We start from the raw sequence: 20,557 nt of genomic DNA on the forward strand, positions 1-20,557 counted from the left end.
AAGATGATAATACCATTATCTGAAAGAAGATAATATGGAAAATTGTAGAAGGAAAAGGAGTGACAGACAGAAAGGAGGAGAAAATTAACATTTTGGTAGTGTGGAGTTTCAGATGCTAATGGCATATCATCCATATAAAGAGATCTAGTAGCAGCTAGAAATGTAGGTCTGGGGCACAGAGGAGCTGTTAGAGCTAAAGACACAGTGTAGAAGTGTTCAGTGAGAGGAAGACACAAAGTCCTGGAAATTAGGGCAACATGGGTGGAAGTCTAGGAACAAAAATGAGGAATGTCTGCATTCTAGGCTTGTGGAAAACAAGTTAAAAGGAATGTGGAAGAGTAGAGAAGAGCAATGCAAAGATGACTCACAGAGTGAAATACCAAACTAATCAAGGAGAAAAGATAATATTATACTAGCACAGTTAATGGCTTCCTGGAGTTGAGTCAAATGAGGACTAAGATGAAGTCACTGGGTTTAGTAATCAGGAAGTGGCTGGTGACCAAAAAGTGACCAATTCATTAGTATGAAATCAGACTACAGTTTGTTAAAAGCTTGACTGCAATGTGTTCAAAAATGAATGGAAAGCTACAAAGGTAAAAACAATGGAGAAAGAAGGATGAAAGATATAAGAAAGATATGATAACAAATGGTTTAGGGTCCCTGAAACCTTGGGAGTAGGACATATCAAGAACTTGGAGAGATTCATCTTGGAAAGTAAGAGGACCAAACAAGCAAGAAAAAAAAAATGAGAAGGCACATTTGAGAGATGATAAGGTTTGAAGAGCCTCTTGTCAGTTGGTTGTGATCTCAGTATAGGAGGTCAGCTATGAGAGTGAGGTGCTAAGCTGGGAAAATGAAGAAAGGAGAAATTGTTTGTTAAGTCAACAAATAAATCTTAAAAAAAAAAAAAAAACTTGCAATCAGTAATTGATTGGCAGCCAGGTATAAAAGAGAGAATGACATCTAGGTTTCCAATTAGGACATGACAGTGGACAAAAGTGCCATTCAGTAGGTAAAGAACACAGCTATCTTGATGGAGTGAATATAATGGGTTTAGCTTGAAATTGTAAAATTCACATCTAAGTGGAAAGGGAAGAGGGACAGCCTGGAGATAATAGAGAAAATGAGGTATGCGAGGAGGTAGAAGAGGACACTGAATAGATTTAACTGAGATAGGAGAAAGAGAAAAGGCTCTGGTCAGAGAGATCAGTTTTAGAGTTTGAGATTTCATGGACACTTCAGTTCATGTGGGAGTTACAGCAGAACAGAAAAAAGTCTTAGAGTTAAGGAAGACAAAGTGTGTTGGTCTAAGATGTTGCATATGTTAACAGCATGAATGTTGAAACCTTTCAGAATGATGAAAAGAGATAGAGTGGAGGATGCTATGAACTGAATGTTTGTGCTTTTCCAAAATTCATATGTTGAAACCTAACCCTAATATGATGGACTTAGATAGTGGGCCCCATGGGAGGTGATCAGGTCATGAAAGCAGAGTCCTCATGAATGGGATTAGTGCCCTTAGAAAATAGATGCCAAAGAGTTCTCTTGCCCCTTCCACCATGTGAAGACATAGTGAGAAGACAGAAAGTGAGCTCTGACCAAACACTGAACCTGTTGGTGCCACAATCTTGAACTTCCAGAATTGTGAGAAATAAATGTTTGTTGTTTAAGCCACCATGTCTAAGGTATTTTCGTTATGGCAGCCTGAAAAGATTTGGACAAGAGAAAAAAAGGCTCAGAGGCTAAAGTTGTTAAAAAGTGTCAAAGATCTTACAACTATTTTATAAATCCAAGTATAAAATGGATGATTTTTTTAAAAATGTGTCAAATAATGTCTTCTAGATTGAGTGTTTAAGTCGATTAAAATTAGAGAGAGGAGAATCAATGATGATTCAAAGAGAAGTGGTAACCTAATTTCAAAGAAAAATTAAGCAGGACTTCCTGGTAGTTTAGGAGATAATACTCCACGCTCCCAATACAGGGGGCCTGGTTTGATCCCTGGCCAGGGAACTAAGATTCCCACATACTGCAATTAAGCCTGCCTGCTGCAACTACCAAGCCCACCCAGTCTAGAGCCCACACACCACCACTAGAGAAGACCATGAGCCACAATAAAGAGTCTGTGCACCACAGCAAGCACAGGCAAAAGAAGTAATAAATAAATAATATATATATAAAGGACAGAAATGGTATGGACCTAACAGAAGCAGAAGATGTTAGGAAGGGGTGGCAAGAATACACAGAAGAACTGTACAAAAAAGATCTTCATGATCAAGATAATCACGATGGTGTGATCACTCACCTAGAGCCAGACATCCTAGAATGTGAAGTCAAATGGACCTTAGAAAGCATCACTACGAACAAAGCTAGTGGAGGTGATAGAATTCCAGTTGAGCTATTTCAAATCCTGAAAGATGATGCTGTGAAAGTGCTGCACTCAATATGCCAGCAAATTTGGAAAACTCAGCAGTGGCCACAGGACTGGAAAAGGTCAGTTTTCATTCCAGTCCCAAAGAAAGGCAATGCCAAAGAATGCTCAAACTACTGCACAATTGCACTCATCTCACACGCTAGTAAAATAATGCTCAAAATTATCCAAGACAGGCTTCAGCAATATGTGAACCATGAACTTTCTGAAGTTCAAGCTGGTTTTAGAAAAGGCAGAGGAACCAGAGATCAAATTGCCAACATCTGCTGGATCATCGAAAAAGCAAGAGTTCCAGAAAAACATCTATTTCTGCTTTATTGACTATGCCAAAGCCTTTGACTGTGTGGATCACAAAACACTGTGGAAAATTCTGAAAGAGATGGGAATACCAGACCACCTGACCTGCCTCTTGAGAAACCTATATGCAGGTGAGGAAGCAACAGTTAGAACTGGATATGGAACAACAGACTGGTTCCAAATAGGAAAAGGAGTACATCAAGGCTGTATATTGTCACCCAGCTTATTTAACTTATATGCAGAGTACATCATGAGAAACACTGGGCTGGAAGAAGCACAAGCTGGAATCAAGATTGCCGGGAGAAATATCAATCACCTCAGATATGCAGATGACACCACCCTTATGGCAGAAAGTGAAGAGGAACTCAAAAGCCTCTTGATGAAAGTGAAAGTGGAGAGTGAAAAAGTTGGCTTAAAGCTCAACATTCAGAAAACAAAGATCATGGCATCTGGTCCCATCACTTCATGGGAAATAGATGGGGAAACAGTGGAAACAGTGTCAGACTTCATTTTTTTGGGCTCCAAAATCACTACAGATGGTGACTACAGCCATGAAATTAAAAGATGCTTATTGCTTGGAAGGAAAGTTATGACCAACCTAGATAGCATATTCAAAAGCAGAGACATTACTTTGCCAACAAAGGTCCATCTAATCAAGGCTATGGTTTTTCCAGTTGTCATGTATGGATGTGAGAGTTGGACTATGAAGAAAGCCGAGCACCGAAGAATTGATGCTTTTGAACTGTGGTGTTGGAGAAGACTCTTGAGAGTCCCTTGGACTGCAAGGAGATCCAACCAGTCCACTCTGAAGGAGATCAGCCCTGGGATTTCTTTGGAAGGACTGATGCTGAAGCTGAAACTCCAGTACTTTGTCCACCTCATGCGAAGAGTTGACTCATTGGAAAAGACTCTGAGCTGGGAGGGATTTGGCAGAAGGAGAAGGGGACAACAGAGGATGAAATGGCTGGATGGCATCACCGACTCGATGGATGTGAGTCTGAGTGAACTCCGGGAGTTGATGATGGACAGGGAGGCCTGGTGTGCTGCGATTCATGGGGTCGCAAAGAGTTGGACAGGACTGAGCGACTGAACTGAACTGAACCATAACAAAGGCCTGGAAATGGCAATATGGAGTGATATGAATGCTAACCTCCTCCATCATAACCAAATGAGATGAGATGAACAGCAAAGGGCTCCACTGGGGGTTTTGAGGGTCATAATACCAGCAAGGGGCAGCTAAAGTTCATTACAAATGAAGAAGTAAGAGTGTTTGAAGAAACAATAAAGTATATTAGGGCATTTGGTCAGAATGAACATTACTTTCAAAAGGTATAGGGGCACTATGAAGGTCAAATGGTCTAGGAAGAGTTAAAGATGAACTGGACAGAGAAAAATGGATAAAGCAATGACTGAGGAGAAGTTTAATATGAAGTTGATTAGCCCAATAAAATAGTGATGCTACTATATGGCTTAGACCAATGCCATCTAAGAGCATTTTTTGTGATAATGGAAATGTCCTATATTGCACTGACTAATACAGTAATCACCAGCTACATGTGGCTACCAGGTACTTCAAGTGTGGCTAGTGTGTCTACAGAAAACACACAGCAACTTTAATGGTTTAAGGTGTGGCCCCCAACAGCAGTGAATCAACAGTAACCTCCTACTATTCAAAGTGCTTAGAACACTGCCTGATCACTGTGTTAACTATTACTGACATTATCATTACCATTAAATGTGTTTGACTTAAGCATACAATGGATACCAATTCACAGCTAAAGATGCTATTCAATACACATATATTATTATTGTGGTATATTTGAATGTTCTCAAAATTTCCCAGGGACAGAGAAAAAAAGATCTGTCTTCAGTCATACATGAACATACAAAAATGGGTCACTATGGATGTTAACAGTTTCACTTAGCATTAAAAATTATCGGCAAATGAAAAGGTTAAGCATACAACTCTCTCAAAGTACCATACTACATTGTACTGTTCTTTCAATAGTGACATAGCAAGAGAATTTGCAGAGGAATAAGAATTCTCCAAAGAGCAAATGTGTTTAACTTAGAAATTCAGCACTAACAAACTGGTTTCCACTTTGTGTGTTTGGAAAAAAAGTTTAGTTATGGAGAATAAGCAAATAAGTATTCAGAAAAGAAAAGAAAAAGGAATTAGGGCATGCTTTCATTTTAATCTTATTAGACTTGCCTTGGTTTTTTCAAAACTGGCGTCCTCAGTCATTTTCACAGCTTGCTTCACCTGCTTATAAGCACTTGCTTCTCTTTGCTGCACCTCTGTCAAGCTGTTCCTCACGGAAACTAGCACAGACATTAAGTCATCTCTTTCTCTGTCAGCACAAAAAGAACATCGAAAACAAGAAATGATCAAATGGTCAAGTATTCATAAGTCAGGGAGGAAAAAGCACTGATATGCATTAGAAGAAGAGCCAGGGCAGGCCAGCCCAGCACATGTTCAAGCACACCCCAGAGAAAGACCCTCTGTTGTCACTTGGTGAGGGGCAGGCAGGACAGCCAGAAGAGCAGGGAGCACTCATGGCAGGACTGCATCCAGGTCGGGTAATAACCTACTGTGGAGAGGACTGGCACACTGAGGGCTGCAGAGGAAAGCCCAGAAAAGAAGAAATTAGTTAAAAAGCTAAGTGTAGGCGGCAGAAAAGGAGAAAAAACTAACAAAGTTGTGAACGTGTGAAGGTCACTCAGTTGTGTCAGACTGTGACCCTATGGATGATACCATCCATGGAATTCTCCAGGCCAGAACACTGGAGTGGGTAGCCTATCCCTTCTGTACTGGATCTTCCCCACCCAGGAATTGAACTGGGGTCTCCTGCATTGCAGGTGGATTCTTTACCAACTGAACTATCAGGGAAGGTGGGAATTGTACCTCAAAGTAGAAGTAACCATGGTAAGAAGGGACTACTGAGGTTTTGTTTACACTACTGGCTCTCTGCTCTACTAGAACCAACATGTTTTTTTTTTCTTTTCGTCTTCCTTTCACAACCCTCTTTTTGACACTTCTTGGCTTCCCTGGTGGCTCAGATGGTAAAGCGTTTGCCTGCAATTCAGGAGACTCGGGTCCAATCCCTGGGTCGGGAAGATTCCCTGGAAAAGGAAATAGCAACCCATCCCAGTATTCTTGCCTGAAAAATCCCATGGTTGGAGGAGCCTGGTAGGTTTAGCCCACAGAGTCTCAAAGAGTCGGACATGACTAAGCGGCTTCACTTATGAATGAAAAACTTTCACCTACTTATGAAAGTATTTTTTCTTTCAATGGGTAGTACTGTTGGATTACTCAAATGCCTTGATTACACATAATACTTGTTATTTTACAAAATCTTACCCCCCTAGGTTTGATCATTGCCTAACTCTGCCCCCTTCTCAGCAATTCTCATAAAGCTAAGCTATTTCTTGGGGACAGAACTGAACTGAATGCCAAAATGCTTTGGCATGTAAAATAGCAGCAAGGCTCCAATCTCATGGATTAATTTAAGCAAACTCCACATAAAAGATTTCAGGATATCTGGAGCTCATCCACTGGATAAAAATGATCAACAGACCCCCCCCAAAAGTGAGGTGGGAAACTTTCTATTAACACAAAACAAACAAAAAAAGTAAGTTGGACTGTTACTTATGCTATTCCATACTTTGTTAAAGAGCTCAAGTTTTAAACTGTGATTTCAAATTCACTTGAAGTAACTGCTGTAGCTTCTTTTTCATTGCCAAGTTCTGAACTATTGCTAAACAGTCAACTGTAAACTATTAATAAAGAGTTCATTTTAAGGAGTCCTAACTTAAAAGATTAAATCTCTGAGTTTGAATTACTTTCAAAATTGACCAATGTCTTGATTAAAAAATTTTCTTAAAAATAAAATAATTTAAACTATTTGTGGCATTTGGAAAACAGTCGTATTTTAAAAAATATGTAATACTGAACAAAGTTACATTATTAACAGTTTCATAAAAGCTCTTTTTGTTAAAAGAAGAATAAATTGCTCCAAGTATCATAAAATTTGTGGGAGCTGACTTCACTTTCACTTTTCACTTTCATACATTGGAGAAGGAAATGGCAACCCACTCCAGTGCTCTTGCTTGGAGAATCCCAGGGACAGGGAAGCCTGGTGGGCTGCCGTCTATGGGGTCGCACAGAGTCGGACACGACTGAAGCGACTTAGCAGCAGCAGCAGCAGTGATCTTCATTTTAGAATTTCCTGATTCACTTATTTTCAACTGAGAAAAATAATTTTTTTGTCTAAAGGAAATGAAAAAGGAGTGAATTATTTTGATCAAATATAATCAAACACAGTAATTATGTGAAAAAGTGGAAGAATCAAAGCAAGATTATTCTGGTTGAGTAAAAAACATTAAGTAAAATGCAAACAAAATCAATTTCATATTTATTTGCATTTCAGAAAATGCTCTAACATAAAAGGGACTAGCTTCATTGAGAATATGCAACCCAACTAGAACCTGTGTTTCCAAGTAGAAAATAAAAATTCACTCTTAAGGATAACAGGTCAATATCATATAGTTACCTTTGCTAAAGTTTTAGACCTACTAAGAAACCAAAGTCACTATTCAATGATACTCTTACCTATTCCTAATACTATACCACCATCAAACCTGAAGTTACAAATAAAAAGATTAACAAAAAACCTCAGAATATATATTAACAAACAGGCCACAATAGGATCAAGTTTCTAACAAATTTGCTTCTTACAGGAGACTTACACTTAATATATTTAAACTATTTCTAGTATATCCTCTTGCTAAGAGTAGTCTGTCACACAGTACATACTCAGTGAAATAAATGGCGAAAGAATAAATGAATGAATAATGACTTTGCTACAGGAGGGTATCAAAGAGGGTAAGCAAAATTCTGTCCCAGTTCTAATATTTTACAGTTAAATTTTTTTTTAGTTCCCCCACCAGGGATCGAACCCATGTCCCCTTTGGGGAAGTCTGGAATCTTAACCACAGGACTACCAGGGAAGTCTCCTATATCTAAATTTAAAAAGTCACTAGACTACTTAGAACTGGAAACAAAAGAGTTTAATTGCTCTGGATCAAAAAATTTTCAGAACATGAGCTCACCAATTTCAGACTATTGAATGACAAAAAAATCATCAAAGATAAACCCTCAAATACTGTGGTGGCTCAGACAGTAAATAATCTGCTTGCAATGCAGGAGAACCAGGTTCAATCCCTGGGTCAGGAAGATCTCCTGGAGAAGGAAATGGCAACCCACTCCAGTATTCTTGCCTGGGAAATCCCATGGACAGAGGCACCTGAAGGGCTGCACTCCATGGGGTCACAAAGAGTCAGACACGACTGAGCAACTAACCCATACACACACACACACACACACACACACACACACACACACACAGATGTTTTGTTAAGGTCACCATTCAACAGTGAATCTGTAAAAGAACTGTACTAAAAATTTGTGCAACCACTGGACTGACACACTATGATTTTATGTAAAAGAAATGTAATATATGCTTCAAGGTGGCCCTCAGACCATCTGAAAAGTTCAGGAGAGATACTTAAATTACACATAGGCTTACAGGTGCCACTAGCAATTCTGGCAATTTAGGACTATCTAAATTTGGCAATTTAGGGCTTCCCTGGTGGCTGAGATGGTAAAGAATCTACCTGCAATGTGGGAGACCTGGGTTCAATCCCTGGATCTGGAAGATCCCCTGGAGAAGGGAATGCCTACTTGCTCCCAGTATTCTTGCCTGGATAATTCCATGGACTGAGGAGCCTGGCAGGCTATAGTCCATGGGGTTGCAAAAGAGTGGGGCATGACTGAGAGACTAACACACAGGACTATCCACTCAGTCACTGCATTTTTTATTTGTTTTGTTTCAACTTAGCCAGCCCACATACCAAATAGCAAGCACTTGAAAAAACAACCCTAGGTATGTGAGCCCTGTCCTCAATATAAGGCTTCCTATGGGGCCCACTAAGTAAAGAATCTGCCTGTAATGTACGAGATGCAGGAGAAGAAGATTTGATCCCTGCGGTGGGAAGATCCCCTGGAGAAGAGCATGGCAACTAAATCCAGTATTCTTGCCTGGAGAATTCCATGGACAGAGAAGACTAGCAGGCTACAGTCCGTGGGGTCGCAAAGAGTTAGACCCAACTGAAGTGAACGAAAATGCGTGCAACATAAGGCCCTGCTTCCTGTCCCATTTCTATGTTCATCTGGCCGACACCTTCTTGAGTTTTTTTCTCCTGTACTTCAGCCCCATGCTACTACTCATTATCTGTCCTTCAGAAACGGTCAATTCTGGCCACCCAGACTAACTAGTCAGCTGCAGTGCTGCTCCTAGTCCATAGTGCCAGCCCAAAGCCAGGCCTGGGCAAGCCTCTTACGATGGCAAGTCATACAAACTTACATGATACATCAATGTGAGAGTGAGAGGGCCGTCTCCAATGGCAAAAGTTCTTTAACTGCTTAAAAACACCATGGGAATGTTTTGATGAGTGTGATCACGGAGTTTTTCAAACAAAGCAAGCAATACAGCATTAATCCTGCAACATGCCATGATGCAGATGATAGAGCAGCTGAGGCAGAAAATGAAGTAAGAAGCAGGGGTGTCGCTTCTAGGATGAACTGACAATCATGTAGTATTTAAGGAAACTAGTATTTAAGGAACCTAGAGCAACAATCAGAGCCAAAAGGACTGAGAAAGTCTCTGAATAATCTTGGCCAATGTTTATATACGGAAAAGAGAGGAGTTGGTCTGATACACACATGAGCTTCATCTTGAAATATGGAGTACTCCATATTTAATTCCTTCAATTCCTAAGCTATTCCACAGTTATTAGCAGTTTTAAGATTTATTAAACATCACTGTTTTTAAAAGAAAGTCTAGAAGGCTGACTACAACATTTCCTTGTTCCTCATTTCTGGGAAGTTTCCACTACAGTCTTTCTTTTTCTTTTGGTTTTCTGTGTATGTGTGTAAGAGAGATAATGAATTCTCTTTTATTCTTAAGCAGTTAGCCTTAGTTTTTTTAATTTTCTTTTTTAAAAACTGAAATACAGTTGCAAAGCAAGCTATACAGAAGATTGCTTGGCTATCAAATGGGTGATTGGCTAAAAAATCAACAAAGTAGCTTAAAATTGGTATCACAATACTACATTTTTCAATAGAGACCAAGACACACTTTTAATTTATCATATTTGGGATACAACTTCAAAAATTTCACATTAGAGTCATGCAGGAAATACTACAGTACAGTTCATTGAGGGCTCAGGCTTCTTAATTATGCTTAAAACTAGAAATCGAACCTAAAAAGTTTTGGCCACTCTTCAAAGTCAGCATAAGATTCAATATTTAGCTTTCTGCATTAGTAAATTGAAAGAAACTGAACACCAGCTTAGGCCATGGGAATAATACAGACAATGATTTTCACTGACAGTAAAAGTAGAAGCTTTCCACAGTATACTGTTATTAAAGTAGAATATGAGTCAATGACATGCTGACAAAGCAGAAAACTGAACTGAAAAGGTTGACATTTATTCTAAGAGGCTAAGAGCTGAAATATAGGATAGAGACAAAGGAATATGTAACTGGGCAAGAATCTAATTTCTAAATGACTGCCAGGCTTGGAATCAATGTAAACATCGTAGCTTCCTTTTAAGACATTTTACTTATAACACAGAAGTGAAAGTGAAGTCACTCAGTCATGTCCGACTCATTGCAACCCCATGGACTGTAGCCTACCAGGCTCCTCCATCCATGGGACTTTCTAGGCAATAATACTGGAGTGGGTCACCATTTCCTTCTCCAGGAGATCTTCCCGACCCAGGGATTGAACCCAGGCCTCCCACATTGTACGGTTAGGGTTAGAAGGATAATATGAAATCAATATAATAGGAAAAAGAAACACTGCTTTTTATTTGCTGACTGGTTTTCCCTGACTAGTTTATCTTAGAATATCCTCTTCATCTGCATGACTTTGAATATGCTTTTTCCATTTTAAAATTAATCTTTCATTAAATTCTTCTTATAATAAATTAATTACCAATATAGTTAAAATTTGTAATTAAAATTTCAATGTATTAAAAAGCAGAGATATCACTTTGCCAACAAAATCCATATAGTAAAGCTATGGCTTTTCCAGTAGTCATGTACAGATGTAAGAGTTGAACCATAAAGACGGCTGAGTGCAAAAGAATTGATGCTTCGAATTGTGGTGCTAGGAAATACTCTTAAGAGTCTCTTGGACTGCAAAGAGATCAAATCAGTCAATCCTAAAGGAAATCAATCCTGAGTATTCACTGGAAGGACTGATGCTGAAGCTCCAATACTTTGGCCACCTGATGTGAAATGCTGACTCATTGGAAAAGACCCTGATGCTGGGAAAGACTGAGTGCAGGAGGAGAAGAGGGCAGCAGAGGAAGAGATGCTTGGAAAGCATTACTGACTCAATGGACATGAATGTGAGCACTCTGTGGGAGACAGTGAAGGACGGGAGAGCCTGGTGTGCTGCAGTCCATGGGGTCACAAAGAGTCAGACACAACTTAGCAACTGAACAACAACAGTGGTTAGAGACTGCTTAACACACACGGTCAGTTTCAATGCCTTCTTCTACTTCTCCAGTGGTAATCACTGTTAAATATTGGGATTATTCTTTTGCATCTTTTTCTATGCACATGTATTCATCTGGTTGTGAGTGAGCCTCTAAAAAAATACAAATAGTTTCCTGCCAGGTATGTCTTTCTCATCTTTTTTTCATTTTTTTTCCTTCAATAACATATTTTGGAGCTTAGTTGAACATTAGTACATATAGATCTACTCCATTCTCTTTTTTTTTGTACATAAAATTTCATACTTTATCTAAACTGAAGCCCAGTTATTCTTGTTTAAGGATATTTATTTAGGTTGTTTACATCTAAAAGGAAAACCTATTGGTTTCTTCTATACTTTCTATGCTCACAATACTTCTGCTACCACATCTGTAGATTTCCCACACATAGCAATTCTCTAATTCTGAGTGGCTACTAACTCAATTCTGATACCGACTGCCTGGAATTGACACAAACCCTGCAGGTTAAGGTTCAGTCCCACATAACAATCTCAACTTTAGGTTCCAATTGTAAGTCCCAGGTACCTTGTATCTCTTCTGATCAAAAACCATGGATTTCCATGATCCTTTCCAGTGCAAAATTCTTTGCTAGAACAGCTCACAGAACTCAGGAAAGTGTTTTCCTTAATATTGCTCACTTATAATCATGAACAGATAAACAGAAGAGATCACTAGACAAAGGCATGTGGGAAGGTGTGTGGAGCTTCCACATCCTGTCTGGTGTCACATTCTAGTACTCAATGTGTTGACCAATCCAGAAGCTCCCTAAACTCCATTGTTTAGAGTTTGTCTAGAAGTTCCACAGGCATGATTGATTAAATCATTGGCCATTAATGCCTGGACTTCATCTCCAGCTCTTTCCCTTCCTAAAGGTTGGGAAGTAGAGATTGAAAATTCCAATCTTCGAATTACATGGATGGTTTCTGTGGCAACCAGCATTCTCATCCTTAGTCAAAAGTCATCTACTTAATATAAACTCATGGGCTTAACAATAACAACCTATTGCAGAAGCAGAGGAAAAACACAAATGTTAGTACAAAATACATACTTATTGCTTTTACCACTTAGAAAAATACAGAAGTTTTAGGAGTTCTATGCAAAGAATGGGAAATGAAGACAAAAATATGTATTTCTTATCAAATGACAATATCATAACAGCATTACAAATAATGCTGCAAATAGAGTTCCCTACAAATGCCCTATTATGGTATACATACATTCTCTAGTGTAGATTTTGAAACATGTAATACACAATTTAAATATTAATGAACAGTGCTAAATTACCCTCAAAAGTAGTGTCAATCTATACTTCCATTAGCAGTATATGAAAATACTGACTTATTCATAGCCTCATCAATTCTTGAGACCACTAATCTTTTTAAAATTTTCACCAGTTTGATAGTTGGCATTTTTAAACTGGTATTTCCTTGAATGAGGCTTTGTTGGTGGCTCAGCCGTAAAGAATTCACATGTAATACAGGAGCTGCAGGTTTGATCCCTGTGTCAGGAAGATCATCTGGAGAAGGAAATGGCAACCCATTCTACTATTGCCTGAAAAATCCCATGGACAGAGGAGCCTGGTGGATTATAGTCCATGGGGTTGCAAAAGTTGGACACAACTTAGTGATCACCATTTTCTTAAATAATACCACCACCACCATTTTCTTGAATAATAACAGATTGAATAGCTTAAATGGCAAAATGACAACAAATAACAAACGTTGGCAAGGATGGAAGAAAAGGCAACTCTAGAGCACTGTTGGTGGAAACGTAAATTAGTAGGCTGTTAGGTAAAACAGTATGAAAGTTCCTCGAAAAATGTAAAGTACCCAAAGAACTACCATACGGTCCAGAAATTCCACCTCTGGGTAGTTTTCAGAAGAAAACAGAAACAGAAATCCAAAAGGATGTAGATGCCCCTATGTTCACTGCAGCCTTATTTCCAATAGCCATTATACAGAAGCAACAGACATGTCCATCAAAGAACACAATAAAGAGGATGAGGTAGACGTGTATAAATACACATGCATAAACAATGAAATATTACTCAGTATACAATGGATGAATGAAATGAAATGAAATCTTGCCATCTGCAACAATACAGATGGACTTAGAGGGTATTATGCTAAGCAAAATAAGTCAGACAATAAAACATGATTTCATTTATGTTTGGAAAATCTGAATAACAAAACATGAACTAATGTAACAGAACAGAAACAGAATCAGATACAAACAGGGGGTTGCCAGAGGGGAGGGTTTTAGGAAGATGAGTAAAATAGGTAAATGAGATTAAGATTATTTATTTTGAAACTTAAGTCAAAGGATGACATGTGCAGCGTGGGAAATACAGTTAATAATATCGTAATAATTTTACATGGTGACAGGTTTAACTAGACTTATGGTGGTGATCATTTTGTAATGTATAGAATTATCAAATCACTATATTGTGCATGTGGAACTAACATGGTATTGTGGGTCAGTTACACTTCAATTAAAAAAAAAGAATGAATACTTAACTCGTGCATTATCATCCTCTTTTATTGCTTACCAATTCCTATCCTATACCTACTTTGCAACTGGGAAGTTTTTCTTTTCTGTTTCTTTTAAAAGAAATTATTTATACATTGTACCAAAAACTTTTTTCTATAAAATATAAATATTTTCCTATCTTTTAGTTTAGTTTGCAATATTGTATCATAAGTAAGTTTTTGTGTTAGTGGAGTCAAATGTAACATTTTATTTTCCCTTTTGACTTACTTTCCTCATCATGCTCAGAACTTTAATTAGCCCAAGTCCATAAAGATGTTTTTCTATATTTTCTCCTAATACTTTTGTAGTCTAGAAATCATATCTAGGTCTTTAAACCATCTTGAATTTACTTTTGTGAAGTATGATTCCATTCTTTTTTCAAATATAAACAAGCAAATTTTTAACTTCTCTGAGTCTCAGTTTCCTTAGTTGTAGAATGACGGCAATCTACTTACCTCATCAATGTTTAACTATTAAAAGACATTATGTTTTAAATTTCCTGGTACAATCCTTGGTATATTAGAAATGTTTATTACACATCAGTTTTATCTGAAAATATATTTAACATACATTTAATAGATTGTCACTATGTGAAATACTAGCGTGCGTGCTCAGTTGCGTCCGATTCTTTTCAACCCCGTGGACTGTAGCCTGCCAGGCTCCTTTGTCCATGGAATTTTCCAGGCAAGAATGCTGGAGTGGGTTGCCATTTCCTTCTCTAAGGGATCTTTCTGACCCAGCCTGCATCTCCTGCATTGGCAGGTGGATTCTTTATCACTAAGCCACCTGGGAAGCTGATATGTAATAAATATGAATAAGTTAATACTATATTTAATAATTAATATAATATTTAACAAATAGCAAGGCCATCAGTGCAGATCATGAAAAGTAACAGTGGAGAAATTTAGTTTTTATATAACAACCAATAAATTAGTCACATGTAGAAACCATGGTTGTGGGACATTTTTACTATTTCCAAGTATAGGAGGTACAGATGGGTTTTAATATTTACAGAGCGTTTATAATATGGAAGGAAATGTTTGAAGCAATATATAGGTATGCATTCAACGTTCCCTCAAAAATAATACTATTAGGTACTTTTACCTCCATTTTCAAGTGGGGGAATTGAGGCATGAGAGGATTGAACCCAGGTCTCCTGCATTGCAGGTGGTCTCCTACACTGCAGGCAGATTCTTTACCAACTGAGCCACCAGGAAAGCCCTAAACAAAGTAAGCTGGCAGTAGAACCAAAGTATGGATCCAGGCAGTTTGACTCAAAAGCTAACACTCGAGTCACAAGGCTAAGCTGCATCCATAATATTCCAAGAGGTGGTATTGAATATTATTCACCAAAACAAAGGAAGACTTCAAACTCAGGAAAGTAAATTCATTCATCCAAAGGTCAAAACTGACTTTAATGACCAAGTCTTTTCATTCTCGACACCAGTTCCAATTAGAGGATCTCTGATGTTAACAAAGTTATGACCAACCTAGACAGCGTATTAAAAAGCAGAGACATTACTTTGCCAACAAAGGTCTGTCTAGTCAAGGCTATGGTTTTTCCAGCAGTCATGTATGGATGTGAGAGTTGGACTATTAAGAAAGCTGACCTCTGAAGAATTGATGCTTTTGAACTGTGGTGTCGGAGAAGACTCTTGAGAGTCCCTCGGACTGCAAGGAGATCCAACCAGTCAATCCTAAGGGAAATCAGTCCAGAATATTCATTGGAAGGACTGATGCTGAAGCTGAAACTCCAATATTTTGGCCATCTGATGCAAAGAACTGACTCATTTGAAAAGACCCTAACGCTGGGAAAGATTGAAGGTAAGAGGAGAAGGGGATGACAGAGGATGAGATGGTTGGTATCACCGACTCAATGGACATGAGTTTGAGCAAACTCCGGGAGTTGGTGATAGACAGGGAGGCCTGGCATGCTACAGTCCATGGGATCGCAAAGAGTTGGACATGACTGAGCGACTGAACTGAACTGATGTTAACAATAAACGCCAAAATGTCTTGTCATATAAACAGCAATTTACTGAGTGTCTGCTACAGACCAAGTACTCTTCTAGAAGCCAGGGATATAGAAATAAAACACAGTTGCTGCCTGCAAGTATACACAATATATTATAAAGTTAGAGAAGGAAGGCGGCTAAGTCAATTGAGGACAAAATGGGGTAAGGCTGGTGAGAGAATATTTCTATGAGGAAGTGATATTTGGGCTATTTAAATAAACCCAAAAAGACAGAAAAATGTGACCCTGAGCACAGAAAAAAGCAGAGGGCATGTGAGAGAAAACACCCACTATAAATCATCCCTGGATACTGTATTAAATAATAATCCTCAACTTCTACAGAATAAAATTTTCATAGGAAAAGGCTTCCTCTGGAATAGTGAAAACAAAAGAAAGATGTACCCAGAGAACTGTAATATTTCAGCCTAGATGAAAACTTTGACTCCATAAAAACTCACTTGTAATTTGTCCCTGATCAATCCTCAAATATTAACAAATGGGATACAGTGGATCTTTCTTCCAGCATACTCATAATATTCTTCATGACAAGCACATATTAAAGACTTGATAAAAAAAAAATACTCACTTTATACTACAGCAGGGAAATCTGAAATTGGGCAAAATCAAGAGAATTCCTCTCAAACTCAGTGCTGTAATGAATAGTGCTGGATCTTCAATTACAGAGTCATAGAAATGAACAGAATTATAAAGGCTATCTACTTCAATCCTCTCATTTAAAGATGAGACTAAAACCAACAAAGATAAAATTATTTGTCTGAAATGACTAGATTATACACAGTTGGCAGAACCTACATATTCTTTCTTTAATATACAATGAAGGGACCTTAGAAAATTTATTTTATTTGAAGCTTAACATTAATCACATGTGATTTAGCATGGGGATAAAAAAAACTATAATGCCCATGTAAAGATATGGGTTTCCATGTCACCAACAACCCCACATACAGAAGCATACTTACTTAGTCAGTCTTTCAATGGTTTGTATGTGAACATTATTATGGGTTTGGGAAAGAACAGCTTCATGCTGAGCACATTTCAAACAAAGACCACCAACACGGTTAGAAATATTAGCAGCAAGTAGAGACTCTTTATGCTTTAGTCGCTCTTTAAGATCTTCACAGTTTTTCTGATATTCAGCTAAGTCTTTCCTAAAAAGAAGGGAAAAAAGCTTTAGCAAGTGGACATAGCAGGGGAAGAAGTTAGGATAAACTGAAAAAGTAGCACTAACATATATATACTATCGTGTGTAAAATAGAAAATAGATAGATAGTGGAAAGCTGCTATATAACACAGGGAGCCCAACCTAGAGCTCTGTGACAACCTAGAGGGGTGGGACTGGGGACGGGGAGACTCGAAGGAAGGGGAGACTCAATGTGAATGATTCACATAGTTGGGAGGCAGAAACCAATAAAACATAGTAAAGCAATTATCATCTGATTAAAAATTTTTTTAAATGTCCAGGTAAAAGTATACTACTTTTAAATGTATCATCACAGTGATAACTACTATCATTTACTGGTGTTTACCTTATTAGGTGCTTTTTATACAATACCTTATTCTTACCACAACCTGGAGATATAGATGTGATTATCTGAATTGACCCTTTGAATAAAGTGAGACTTGAAAATATTAAATTTAAAGTTGTTTTAAGATTTTAACACAGACTAGTGTGCCTCCGATACTGGCTCTCTTTTCAAGGCTTCCCATCTCTTCCCAAAAATAAAACTCCAAAAATAAATAAATAAATAAATAAATAAAACTCCAAATATAAATCCTAAATAGTTTCTCTCAATAAAGGGATAACACAATATCCTTAAATTGAGGGAAATATCCTATTTCAAGTGTTAACTCTTTAAAATTTATAAAGAGAACCTTAAAAGATTGTATAAAGGATATGGATTTTATGCATGAGTAATTTATTACTGCCCATTTTTCTTCAGTAAAAAAAATCAACTAACCACAAAGTTCTACAAAGGACTGACAGTGGGCTACAGAAAGAAGTCAGAATTCGGCAGACATAAGATTTCACAAGTAGCAGCTATTGGCTGGAAATATACAGCTTGATAATGAAAGGGCAGAGGAATTGTGTGTGTGTGTTCTTCATTTGTTTGTTTGTTTTAATGGGATAGTTCCTGGACAAGGTTTTTCTTTATGTTGATCTTTTAAGGATTAAATGACCAGTATATGGATTGTATTTTCCTTCCCCTTCCCTAAAAAGTTTTGGTAAAGTCAACTTAGGTAACTGAGCTTCCTTGCACACGTATCCCTTTCATATTGCATTTTTTTTAAAAAAGTCCTAACTTAAAGAAATTGTTCTTAAATTCTTAAGACTGCAGAAAGCAGGCACTTTATCTCTGGCTCAGACTACTCTCTATAGATAAATTCAGGGATCTATAGCCATCCTAATGTGTTCCCTGTCACAAAGGAGAAGCCAACAGTCAAGACATCTGGTTGTTACACACTTTGTCGACTCTTGGGATTTGGGGGGCTTTCAGACAGCCTGGAAGAGGTGGAAAAGATCTACGGGCCATCTAAAGGTTAAAAAAAAAAAAAAAAGGCAAATCTAATGACACTCTGAAGCAGGAAAAAAGGAGCTGTTTATATCTTTTTCCCAAGATAATATCTACAACATAATGTTTCCTTTTAAGTATCATGTAGAAAAGGTCTGATGGTTGGATGGCATCACCAACTCAATGGACATGAGTTGGAGCAAACTCTGGGACATGGTGAAGGACAGAGAAGCCTGGCACACTGCAGTCCAGTGGTCACAAAGAATTGGACACAACTTAGTGACTGAACAACAACACAGTCTGACTTTCGAAAGCTTTGTAAAAAGAACTTCAGAAGTACATTCCAAAGTCAAAGAGTCTCCATTACTATTTCCGTCAGCTTCAAATTCAAAACACTCAAGTAGATTCAGTTACATGAAAAGGCAAACAGAAAATTTAAAAAATAGGTAACATAAAACTGGAGTTTCCAAGACCAGTGATTTTATTTCTTTCTCTAAGAAAATGTTTCTTTAAATAATCTTAAATTATGCTAAAAGAAAATGAAGAAACAGAAGAATGCAGGGAACAAAGTCTGGTCCATTGCAAGGTGATATTTTAATGCCACGCAAGACTGCATAGTTGAATTGTGAATAGAACCAAATAAGTCATATTTCCATAAAATAGTGAGCTGGAAATATATCACTAAATACTGAAGAACCAAAACACAATAGAAATCAAACTATAGCAAAGCAAGAAAACAAAAAATAGACCATTTTATAAAAGTTTAGGTTTCTTCATGAAAAATCAAGAGTCTCTATAGAAATCCTCAACCTTATAAGGCATGAAAGGCGTAAGAATATATTAAAATAAATGAATAACTACATTTATAGCAAGAAGCCATGAGTTCTGGTTCTTGGTAGTACTTTAGTTATGGCCCTAGACAATATATGGCCTGTTAAATTTTATTTCAAAAATAAAATTTACTAAAATAAAATTATAAAAATATTTTAAAGGTTATTTCATTAGAAAAGATTTCATTACCACTATTTCAATTAACCCTTAACTTAAAAAATTAATTCCTGTATCTTTTCCTACTCATAATATAGAACAAATCACTAATGGTTAACCTATAATATATAGGCTCTATTGGGATTTTTGAAAACATATCAAAAAGTACATGAAAATTTGTATATACTCAAATCTGCCAAGGATATAAAAACTCAAACTATTATACTACTATTGTAATTTTAAAATTAGATGAAGACCTCCTATTGAAGAAAAAAAATGCTTCTAATTTGAAAATTACAGTGCTTTATTTTATATTATTTTATTTTAAAAGCATAATTTCTATAAGAAGAGCTACTAATTCCTTTTTCTATATGAGAACATAATATTTTACAGCTGATGAAGGGATAAAATTTATAATTTAGCTCACATTTCTTTGAAACAGGATTCGAAAAAGGACCTCACAAATCCCTTTAGCCTTTACTAATCTCAGGAATTTTCATGTAGTGTACACAAAATTACATCAAGCAATTCCTATATTGACTAAAACTGAAATTTCAGTAAACATTCAAACATATTTTTAAGATCATCATGATTTTGCCAATGACTTTAAGTAGATGATAATACTTTACCTCAAAAACGTCAATTGAGATTCCAGGATTTCACTCTTTTCCTCATAAGTAAGTTTTAGTCTCTCCTTTAGAAAAGAAAAAAAATGTGCATTTTGTCCATGTCCTGTGTTTTAATTATTAATATTAAAATCAGTTATTTCTTTTTACCCAGGAGGAAAATCAATGTGCCCTCTCTGGAATCACTTTCCCTCTTCCACTCCAAACACTCTATTTTTATTGAGTGAAAGCCTATAAAGAACTACTGAGTCATAAAATGGTGATTACTAATAAAAAAGTTTTTTTTTTTTTAAACTGCATTCTTATTTTAAAAGTATGACTCTGGGCAAAACCAATTATAGCCCGTAAAGTCCATGAGGGCAAGGATCAAATCTTCCTGGAATCTCCCATTGTGATTGCTGCATAGCTGATGCACCAAAAAATATTAATATGTGTTGGATGAATGATAAAAGTTATAAATCACAGTATGATAGACCAAAGTGATATATAATCCACAAGCCTCAGCTGATATCCAGTTTTT

The 20,557-nt window shown here is 37.2% G+C and overlaps 1 protein-coding gene across 8 annotated transcripts in view; it reads right to left on the bottom strand.

Annotated features, from left to right (window-relative positions):
- SDCCAG8 (SHH signaling and ciliogenesis regulator SDCCAG8) overlaps positions 1-20,557 on the bottom strand; it is a 245,785-nt gene that overhangs the window by 180,780 nt on the left and 44,448 nt on the right. For all 8 annotated transcript variants that reach the window (XM_024976513.2, XM_005216850.5, XM_024976511.2 and 5 more), the window contains 3 exon segments: positions 20,041-20,105; positions 16,874-17,062; positions 4,938-5,076 (listed from right to left, as the gene is read on the bottom strand). In XM_024976513.2, the coding sequence (XP_024832281.1) occupies positions 4,938-5,076; positions 16,874-17,062; positions 20,041-20,105 (393 nt within the window).

The sequence above is a fragment of the Bos taurus genome, chromosome 16, assembly GCF_002263795.3.
Source record: "Bos taurus isolate L1 Dominette 01449 registration number 42190680 breed Hereford chromosome 16, ARS-UCD2.0, whole genome shotgun sequence".
NCBI classification, from domain to species: Eukaryota; Metazoa; Chordata; class Mammalia; order Artiodactyla; family Bovidae; genus Bos; species Bos taurus.